Raw genomic sequence first — 11,498 nt, forward strand, 5'->3', positions numbered from 1 at the left:
GGTTTGAAGGCAGTTGCATATAAACTGCCACTGTATTCTAAAGCCATGTTATCAAACGCCAAAAAAGCAAAGTGTTAGAAAAGCAAGAGTGATGGAGGGAACACAAAAGAAAGCTTATTTCCTGATTAACCTTGTAACAGAACGCAAAAAAAAGTGTCTTTTCATGCCACACAGTTGGGTAGTATATAGTTACAAGGCCATATCTTTGCTTGGCTTTAAGCACTGCAGTATTAGACACATTCATAGAGTAGGAAAATGCCATTGTTTTGAATAACTCTGTTATCTTCAAATTTTATTTTAGGGAAGTTTAAACAGCTGTATGACTTGTTTGGGGGTTTTCTGTTTTGTTCAGAGAATGCAAAATTCTGTGAGGAAACAGGTTAATTTTGGCAGTTTGGCTGAAGCTTGAACTTTGCCTTACAATGAGTCTGGGAAATGGTCTTTTACAACCTCTTATGCAAACAAAGCTATGTTATTTTCAATCCTTTTCTTCTATTTCTAAGCCCTGCTAAACTATTTAGTTGTTTTTCTTTACTATTGTAAAAGTACCCCTAGAAAACCAGCAGTAGCTTAGAAAAATACTTATATTTTTCTTTTAAACTACTAGTAGAAAAAATATATTATTAATGTGTTTGCTTCTTTTTTTTCCCCAAATAGAGTCCAAATCCAATAACAATTTATTTGGGAACTGAGAAAGTATTGCAAAGGAATAATTTTTATACTGAGTTCAAGAAGGAAAAAACTTTATTCTTAACTGTACTCTGTAGGTTTAAATTAAGCAGTTGAAAATAGAGATGAAAGTGAAAGGCCTATCTAGGCCATCTATAACATTTTCCGCTGATGTTATAGAGACAGACACAGTGATGCGTCATGACGTTCTTACTGAATAAAATTATCTTCCAAATTGAAAGACTTAAGATATTGACTTACGTCATGTGATGTTACTGAAAAACAGGAAAGTAAGCCAGGAGGTTCCTCTAAGACTTGTATTATCATTTTCTGTTGTCCTTGCCTTGTTTGTCTGTCCCTTATAAGTGGAGAGCACACCATACTGTGTTTCATTCTACATGTTTCTTATTTGTATTGACGTTCACTGGATTTAACCCACAAAACAAAGGGTCTGAAAAACAAAACACAACGAAGCAAGAAATTTTCCAAGATGTTCGCAATGTAATTAACTAATGAAGACACAGTTCCAATTACATAGATTAACAGCATAAGGTGAGGAGAGAGCTGAAAACTTCGGAAAGAGTATGTGTAAAGATCTCTAAGAAAAAGTGTAAGATAAGAAAAATGAGGGATGATAAAATAACTAGGTTAAAGAAAATCTTACATGAATGGCATATAGTGACTGTGATTTTCGTGCATCCTCCTTCAACAGGTGTTTTTAATTATATGCAAGAGCAATCTCCAACATTTCTATAACTGGGTGCTACAAATTGCTGAACATCTGTACTGTACATGTACTGGTGTTTTTATATTATCCTCTATAATACATAGCAAAAATTCAAAGTTGCTAAGCATGTTTAATATTGAGCCTATATATAACAGTTGTGTTAGAGACCTATGTGTTAGAATCCTGCAGGATTTGATTTTGGGAAATATATATAATGTTTGTTTTAAAGCCCTTTCCAAATTGATTTTACTATTATTTACCAATTCCATGCTTTGTATTGATTGTCATTAAGAATTTAGCTAGTGCCTGTTCATTAGAAAGATGTTCATTAGAGTTGTCACAGTAGTACTTTGACAAATACACAGCTGTATTTGGATTCAAGTTTTCAGAAATTGACTCAAATAGCAATAAGTGCAAAAATATTAAATAGGAGCCAGGAAATACATTGTGCTTCACATATTGAATGGCATTATGGAATTATATGGAATTCATTAGATATGTGTATAAGAGTTTTCACGTTTTTTTGCTAGCTTTCATAGCAAAATTCAGTTGGCTGCCTTTTTTTTTTTTTTTTTTTTTTACCTCAGAGTACAATGGAATTGTAGACTGTCTGCAGAAAGTGAAGGATTATTTGATAAATACAGTCTCACACCTTCAAGAGGCAGAAAATACACTCTGCACTGCTAGCTGCAGACAAGATGATGGTTCTCAGATCCAGACTGCTCAAAATGCTTCTAAAGAAACATCTGTGTATTGTTCTGAAGGAGACTCATTAGAGCCTGAGCAAGCATCTTCTAGTGTCAGACAGCAATCTCAAAGAACTCCTTCCCTGAACAAGATGGAAAGTCAGAATATTGAACAAATCCAGCCAAGGGAGATTAAAACTGTGGAAAGAACCATTGTTGCGTCATTAGCTGAAAACATATCTGCTCAGGAACAGGACATTAGCAGAGAACTGTCAATGAAAAAGCGAGATGGTGAACACAGACTACTACTGAATACTAGTACAGAGAAAAAAGATTACAATGGAAGGGATAATCCTCATGGAGGTAGCTCTGTTACTGAAAAGTCTCCAGAACTGGCTTTCGCAGATGATGTTATGAGCAGTGAGGAAGGCATTCTACCTGGGACATGGAAAGATTTTTATGGCAGAATTATCCCAAAACCTTTTGAACAGGAAAACAAGGCATCAGTCAAAGAACATTCAAAAGGGGTAGAAAGTGAAGAGCATAGACTCACGGAGCAAACTGAAGACAGTGAAATGGAAGCAAATCATGAGATATGTAGGAATGACCTGATTACCTTCACATCTTCAGCACAAATATCTAATCTTCCTGCTGTGAGTCCTTCTATGAATGATTCAGGAGTGCAGAAATTTAGGCACTGGATGAACAAAGAGTAAGCCCATATTCTTCTTTTTATGAATAGAGGTACATAAATATTGCTTATTAAGACACAAGTAAACAGCTGTATGCACAGAAACTCAATGTTCATGTATTGAACAGCTGCTGGTCACATACATAGCTGTTTACATCTTGAGCATCCACAGTGAAGATCTTCCTTTTGGTCTAAAGTAAACTGTAACTTTCTATTTGATTGTATTTTTTTTTTTGCCAGATGACTAAGTCACAGACAGTAAAGTCAGTAATTCCCAAGTTGTTGGAAATCAGTAGGAAAAGACCCTAGTTAGTTTTAAAATAATTTGCAAGCTGTTCTGAATCAATCAAGACATAAAAATTTCCATTATATTCCCATCTATGCATTTTGTATTTTGCATACATACATATGCATCTATGCATATGTAATTTTATGGATGGTCTGCTTATGCTACTATGTAGCACATAATTATAGTAATTAAAAATGCAAGAAACCACCCCACCCAAAATACAATGAATATTTTGTATTCTTTTTGTCTAGATTTCTAGTGGAAGAGAGTGGTAAGAATGAAAGGCAAGTAGCTTGTTTTATTAAAGCCCCTGCAACTGCGCTGGAGAATCTGAAGTGTACAATAGTCAACGACGCTAGTTCCTTGGTGGTGGATGATTCTGAAGAGCTAGTCAGCAATGTTATCTGTATTGAATGTTCTGATTATGAGAAAATAATCCCTTTCCCTATCAACGTTGCGATCCCATTTACTTCATGCTTCAGAGGAAATTATCGGGAGATTATGGTGAAGATGACTGACATGAACTTTCAATCAATCTATTTAACTCCTATTTCTTTGGAGAGGTACCAAGGAAACCATAAGGTGTGTAACCTCTCATCTAAGCACTGTAAAAACATCATTCCAGGTTCCTGGTTAAGCCTCTGTGGAGTTGTACAAGTAAAGTTGCCCTTATTAAACCATATTGCTAACTGTGTGCAGTTAAATTGAACTTTTCTTCCTACTTTATCAAGAACTAATTCTATTTGAAAGCTATTGTTTAACAAAGTCCTTTTTTCCACTTGGAATTTTAAGGCAAGTTCTTAATCCTACAATACTAATGATTGCATAATAGTTCATGGGTTTTGTAAATAAATGTAATATGTTGCATTAATTCACAGAAGTGAAAACTTAAAGCAGGTGAATTTGCATTCAGATCACAGAGAAGTAACACAATTCTATGTGTATGAGTCCAAACTCCACCTCAAAGGAACACAGGATGTTTGGTTTATTTTTAATTATTTTATTTTAGAAGAAATGCAGTGGGACCAGATCACCTGGTTTATGGTTGGACTTGATGATCTTGAAGATCTCTTTCAACCTAGAGGATTCCATGATTCTGTGAGGTTTGTTCATTTCACCCCAGTCATAAACTGGAATACTAATGACATCACACGATGACTAGAGATCACCAGGTGGCAATAATATTCAATTTATTTTCATTTCACACCTTGCTCTATAAATAACGTTGCCTTCTCAAAATGCTATTCTGCTGAAGAACATAGCTTCCTTTCCTTGCAATGCATTCTAACCTGACATTGTCTTTCTGCAGGAAACCTTTGCAGAAGTGAAAATTTACCAGCTGGGTGTATTTTCTGTGTTGTCATGCTTTAAGAAAGAAACATTTACTGTTCCGGAGGTAGGACTTTCACAAATGCTGAGTGTGGATTCTAGAATCTCTTTCTGCTACCATCCAGAAACATTCAGCTCCCCAGCACCCATGCAGTTAAAGGTGAGCCTGAAATCCACAATACTTGTTCCATAGGTCTGTTATCTGATCAGCTCTGAAGCAAGGATGCCAATAATGTTAAACGGCAATCTGCTCTGTTATTAGAAGCCTGTGAAAAGTGGCTGCTGCTCCACATCCTGTATGCATAGCAAGTGGTTTCCTGTCAAAGTTGTTAAAACCATATAATGTCAGTACAACAGTAGTCAACAACATCTCTAGTGAAAAGGAAGAACCACCTACCTTTACCTGATATACTTCAGAAAATACAGTTTACAATAATAACATATGCATGACTTCCACTGCTTGGCCCAGTGCTTAAGTTAATGGAAAATTTTTTTTAACCTGATCTACATCCTTGGTAACAGGCAGTGCATCATCTCTTTGTCTTAGGCTGAGAAAAATCTCAGAGTTTGTTTCAGTTATGTTTTTCCCTTTCCCCATAAAAACATTGATTCTGAGGTACAGAGAAGCTAAAATCAACAATGAAAAAAACCACAGATTTGAAAAATCTTAGAAAATTATCAATATCTGAGGGACCTCAAAAGTTTCAAAACTTGAACTCAAAGCAGGAAAAAACAAAGTATTTTACTCAATAGAGGTTCCAGTTTTTGATGACTTTCAAGCACTTGGTTGTGAAGTGCATAAACTGCTGATATGTTGGTGGTTTTGTTCTTGGCTCCTAGAGAGCAACCTAGAGGTTCTGTGATAGTCTGATCCAATTCCAAAAGAAATAAATTTGAAAAAAATAGGGCATGTAAGAGAAGATTTATTAATTTGCCAATTAATTGTACAGTTTCTTTCTCTGTTTAGGTTCAGCCAATTGAACCATCGTTGATTTTGACACTGAAAGCAAGACACGATATGTATCACTCAGTAGTATCTACTAGTGCACTGGTTTATGTTCAGCATCCTTCAGCCCAGCCATTTAACAGCTCAGTCACTATTACACTACCCTGTCCTCCAAACCCAGAAAAAAAAAGGCAAGTAGATGGAACAGAACATGTGAGAGCCATTAGTGCTACAGTCAGGAGGGTCGCTACAGCATATCATCCTAGGTAAGAATGACTTCACTGCAAGTTCAGCATTGTCAAAACAACAAAATGAACTCATTTTAACAGTTACAGATTAATAATTTTTTTGTATTTAAAATGTATTAGCTCCTTTCTACAGTCTTCTATAATTATGAACGTTGTGAGAAACATTAGAGCAAATGCCCACAATTCTTATACCTGTCCCGGTTAGAAGGCAGAATTGTGTCCCACCTCCCTTATCCCTCAGTTTTCCCAGGTAGAGAGGTAAATAAGGAAGGCAGGGGTAATGAAAAACCTGCACCGAATTGAAAATTAACAAAATGAAATATATTATTTAACAGGGAACAGAAAAGAAGAAGGGTAGCAGTTTAACAGGGAACAGAAAGGAAAAAGGGTAGGGATTTAACAGGGTAAGGGGGTTATAGGAACAATAAAGCAAAGAAGATTAAACTTCCAAATATACAATACCCAAATGTTGTGCAGAGGCTCCCCGGTGCTGGATCTCACTGGATTGAGGTGGATTGAAACTGGATGCACAATGCTTGGACGTGGATGGAGGCAGGGAAAAAATTTGTAGATCAGGCCCAGGTCTCCAAGATGGCCACGGCCATGCGCAGCACAGGGAACCACAAGCAGCAGAGCAGCGTGTGTCCAGGGAGAAGAGCAAAGGAGCAAGAGAGAGAGGCGTGTCTTCTCGCCCCTTTTATAGACCTTGGCAGGAAGTCCCAAAGACAGGAAGAGGAGAGTGGGAATAGAACAGGTATAAGCCCCTTTCATTCAGGCTTGCCCCGGGTCTTGGATTTCAGACCTTCACCCACCAGGAGCAGCAGGTTTCACATTACAATACCATAGCTTCATCAGGAAAATTCTTATTGCATTTGATGTATTATCTTTATATATGCTGATCACTGTATTTCTAGCAGGAGTCAGGATGAAAAATGCATGTGTTTGTTTTAGCAAGAAATGATCAGCCATTTTCACTGATGCCAAACACTGAATGTAGAGAATAACAATGTCTCAAAGCTGTGATCACTATTTTTACCAGTTGGTGGCTTGGCTGAAGTGACCTTTGGATTTTCTGATCTCTAGTTCTACACATTCCAATAGCTACCCAAGTCAAAACTTATGACATAATGGTTTGGAGTGGATCAGTTTTGTGGTAACTACTGCCCAGATTCTGTAATGAGTGCTTTTGAAAAAAATTCTGAAATATAGACCTTTTGGAATGTCTTAAAAAAAAAAAAATAAAACATGTGGACTCTAAATTTCAGTTGTTAAAAGGCAGTTCAATAAATGTATCATCATGTATTTGAGGATATGGATAAAACTTTTTGATGGAAAAGAAAGCCAAAGCTTACCTCATCTATTTTGACACTCAGCAAAATAAATGTTGTTTCTGTCATCTCGTGCAGGAAAAGAAAAAAAAAAAAATCTGAACTTGCCATTTGATTGTTATCATTTAATTTCCATTACCATGGGCAACTCCAGGTTCAGAAAGGCTCACTGGGATTTCTTGGTATGGACTAGTTTGGAGCAAGAGTTAGCTTTGCAGTACTTCTACTATAGCTCATTAAAGATTTTATTGCTACTGTGTTAAAGATTATCTTTTTCAAAATTCATCTGCATTACAAGACTATGATTGTTTTGAAAATAAACAAGGTACAGATGGAGAAAGCAGACAATGTTCTAGCTTTCCATTTTTGAGAAAATTATCACATCATGTTTTAAAGAGCTCTACACTTACATTGCTCATTCAGACATCCATCTTTATCATAACTTTCAGATTTGGGAAGGGTGCCCATGTCAGTTTGTAGGAGATTCAAATTTCATTTCCCATACCAGAAGCATTTAATTGTGTGGCAGTACCCTCGTGGCATCTGTCTGTTCTTAATAGTAGTCTAAATGGCACTTTAGATTCTCAGTCAAGGCACGTTCATGAAAAGACCATGGCTTGATTGCTTATTTCTATACAAGTTCCTTAGAAAAATGCTGCCACCATTTTCCTGTGTTTGCACAGAGGCTGTATGTTTGAGAAATGCTTAGGCTGCCCTGTAACAATTATTTTCTTTTTTGGATCGTACATAGTATTTGCATCTGTGGTGAATGGATTATTCACATCCAGTTTTAAACAATTAATAAAGGAGAGATGTGTGAGTTATGGACCTCTTTAAAATCCCCCTCAGGTTTCATTCATTAGAATAAATTAGCCTGAGCATGTCATGGCATAATTGCTTGATTCTGAGTGTGATATCAAAGTCATCACCCGATTTCAAGAGAACTTGCTTTTGTTTTCTCTGTTGAAAGACATAATGGATAACAATCATGTCTTATTTTCTAAACTCTTTCTTGGGTTTTAAGTAACTTTTCCTTCTCGAAGAAATGGTGAGTTGGTGCATTTTTTTCAGATATTTACTTCTAGAGAATCTAAATCTTGATGAATGTTTGATGATGATGGTAACAATCTATAATAACTTCTGTGTGTGAGATTAAATGATAGATTAAACTAGATCAATTTGGATAGAAAACTTTCTTTTCCTTCCTCCGTGCTCTTTCTGGAGAATTTTGAAACATCTCTAAAATATTTCTTGACAATTACCTCACTTACATACTCAGATGTAGGTTTTCAGCAAGGTGGGAAAAACATACACACCCATCACGGAAAGCAGAAGGGAAAGCAAAGGTATACATATAAGCTTACTGTTTCTGCAGGATCTATTTTTCATTGCATTTTTTTCATATACTTTCTTGGCTTTCCAGGACTGCGAGTGCGTCTGTGAGAAAAAATGGGGAGAACCTCAGTGATACTTTGAAATTACTAGGTCACAGAAACAAAGAAGAGGGGTGGAAAGTGTTTGATGATGTCATTATCCAGAATGCGCGGAATGGGCTTGTATCATTTGAACTAAATGAGCATTTAGAAAGGTAATGTATGAATAATTTAATAAAATTTTATTTACTGAAATATTTCCTTCCAAGTATATGAATCAATGGAAATGAATAGCTCAGAAATCCTGCACTATTAATTAACTTGCCAGCATCTCTTTTTTCCTCTTTGCAGTGCAAGAACATTTAGATTTGTTACTCACAATTACAGAAAAAATATATTTGCTTAAATAGTTTTTCATCTATAGACTGCACATATTGTTGTATATACAATACTTAAAACAGGAAATGCGGATTGTAATCTTAATTTGAAAATGTGATTTGTCTCTTTAACAACAAATCCGTAATATTTTTTGCAATTTCTGATTAGGAAACATTCTGTTATGTAATCTAAAATTTGTATTTGAATTCATAGATACAGAATCATATATTATACACTACAGAAACAGGCAAATTTCCATCCTTTCATGTGTTTGAAACAAGAAGGAAAAGGAGGTAGCAAAAAGTTGATTGGAGATTGAGCCCTGTATTATTTTGCACAATAAATTGTTAACATTTGATAAAATTATTTAAGATGGAGCTATTTATTTTCTTGCCTTTTTTTTTTTTCTTTTTTATATAATACAGATTTGTGGTCGTTCGCCTTTCATACCTCTTGGAAAACACATACCTTCTCCTCTTTGCTCAGGCTCTGGAAGAAGCTCTTCACAGCACAATGGTTAATGTGATACTGTATCAGAAAAGAGAAAACCCATATCAAATAGTAGTTTTGCTCTCTGCATCTAAAGAATTGACCCGTGAACTTCAAAATCTCCATGATGAGGGCTACTTTGGTCCCCCAGAACCTACACAGCAGTTCCCATTAAAAGAAGGAGAGCAGATTCATTTTAGATTTAGAGGCAATATTTTTGCTTTAGGTAAGGTAATTAATTCATGCATCTGGATGAATATTATTAATCACCTCAGGTATTTAGAAATACTGCATGTGAACATCAGTAGATTGTGGTTAATCACATCACATTTCAGTGTTTTGTTTCTCATAAATTATAGACACATGGAACTACATGGCAAAATGCCCTGTCTGAAATACAAAATGTAGTAGTGGAACAAGATTTCAACAAGATTTACTGGTTGAACAATCTGCTCTAGATGACCCTGCTTTGAGCTTTGAGGTTGGACAATATGATCTTCAGAGATCTCTTCCAATCTCTGTCATTCTGTGAAACCTTGTCCCTCAGAAAAAGGTGGTAGTTTATATTTTATTTCAAAAGGGTAGGATCTCATCAATGGGGTTTTAATATAAAGAATATTTGATAGGAATTAAACAAGATCACAACCCAGAAGAAACATCTGCTATTTTGTCTTTGTAAATTCACTAAAAAGTGAGTCAGATTAAACACTGAAATACAGGGCAAAATGTTACTTTTCCTAAGCTGCACTATGAATGGAGCTGATGATAGAGAGTTGTTATGCCATTTTCTCTAGCAGCCTCAAAAATCCTATGCAGTGGCTGCCATTATGCAGAGATCTGCTTAAATGGAAAACAGATACGAATCCCCAGAAAAGCTTTCACCCAAAATTACCTACCATCTCCTCTGTCAGTTTTGGAAATAACGTATAAATCCATATTTGTGTCTCTGAACATTTTATACATTTTAAACTCTCCCACTAAAAACTGCATTTACCCTAAAGAAAGGATTATTCTTCAAAAATAGAAGTCTCCAGTCCCCCAAGAATGTCTGCTTACATATCCAAAGGATAGTGTATATAAACACCCATTGAAATGGAATTACAAATCCTGAAAACACACATACCTCTTTGCCTCCATTAATTTTGTTACAGACAGATACCCATCCTGAATAACTAGGAAGCATATACTTTAATTCCATTCACAGCATCATTTTATTTTCATTTTTCTGCGCTGCGTACTTTATCCCATTCCATGTTCTTTACTTTTCAACCTGCAGCACAGCCTTCAGCACTTATTCCTTACAGCAGCAGTTCAGAGTCAAAGACAATTAACTGTAAAGACATTTCAACAACTGAAGCAGGCTGGCAGGAATGTCTGAACCTCACATGTCAAATATAAAGTAATAATAATGATAAAGAATAACAGAATGTAAAACAATTAAGTCTAATTTACTCACCCTAATGTATTATTTTAGATGCCATATACCCAAATACAGTGTAAAAAGTCTCTTGTTTTTGTTTTATGGACTGTAGAGAATGGAGAAGATTTCGGAAAAATCTACAGGCTGATTTTTCATTCACAAAGAAAACCTAGGCTGGAGCTCAAAATTAAAGAAGTGGATGAATTTGGTAACCACAGTTCACCTCATTATAAAGGAACAGCAGTGTTTTATAAGATTACCAGAGAGATGGTAACGAAGAAATGGGAACAACCCCTGCCATGTGGTGAATATCAACACCAGTCCCCACTGTGTAAATTAGCACTAACGTTACCAAAGGTGTGTTTCTCATTTGATAATGTTAGAGATCTTTCCTGTTTTCCCTTATCACATACTTATTAGAGAAAAGGATCTTGGTATGATTTTTTTTTGCTTTAGAAGTCACATAGAAGTCACACATAGAAGTCACTGATTGTTCTGATCAGTCAGCAATGTACAAACACCCTCAGAATTTCTCTTAGCAGGTGAGAGGGACCCTCATCTAAGCATGAGCACAGAAAAAAAAACCAAAAACTTTAGCAGAAGTTTTTCACCCATTTGCTCTCCCCAAGTAATAAATTCTCAGGGTCATACCATTTAAGTTTCAGTTATATATTTCTTGTATCCTTGTCTTGGGAGTGCAAAATTGCAAACTGTAGGAGCACTTAATGGTTCATGTAACCTTTCTCCTATCACCTTATTCTCCCGCTTCTGAAATACAGCCATGTGGGCAATTCTTTCTATCTCTAGTGAAAGCTCTTGCCACAGAAATTAATCTTTAATATTCCTGCAATGAGATCTCATTGTAATCTTTTTAAAGAGCTAAGGTATCAACACCCTGTATTGTACAAAATACTGCTGCTAGACT

General features: G+C 35.8%; 1 protein-coding gene across 1 annotated transcript in view; it reads left to right on the top strand.

Annotated features, from left to right (window-relative positions):
• The window catches only part of DTHD1 (death domain containing 1), a gene marked incomplete at its 3' end in the record, with an annotated part of 13,165 nt that extends 2,050 nt beyond the window's left edge, over positions 1–11,115 (top strand). Inside the window, 9 exon segments of the mRNA XM_008943381.1 lie at positions 1,984–2,794; positions 3,314–3,644; positions 4,372–4,551; positions 5,359–5,603; positions 8,337–8,501; positions 9,090–9,379; positions 10,686–10,932; positions 11,041–11,084; positions 11,087–11,115. Coding sequence (XP_008941629.1) covers positions 1,984–2,794; positions 3,314–3,644; positions 4,372–4,551; positions 5,359–5,603; positions 8,337–8,501; positions 9,090–9,379; positions 10,686–10,932; positions 11,041–11,084; positions 11,087–11,115 — 2,342 coding nt within the window.
• Between the last annotated feature and the right edge of the window lie 383 nt (positions 11,116–11,498).

The sequence above is a fragment of the Merops nubicus genome, unplaced genomic scaffold, assembly GCF_000691845.1.
Source record: "Merops nubicus isolate BGI_N331 unplaced genomic scaffold, ASM69184v1 scaffold8997, whole genome shotgun sequence".
Lineage (NCBI taxonomy): Eukaryota > Metazoa > Chordata > Aves > Coraciiformes > Meropidae > Merops > Merops nubicus.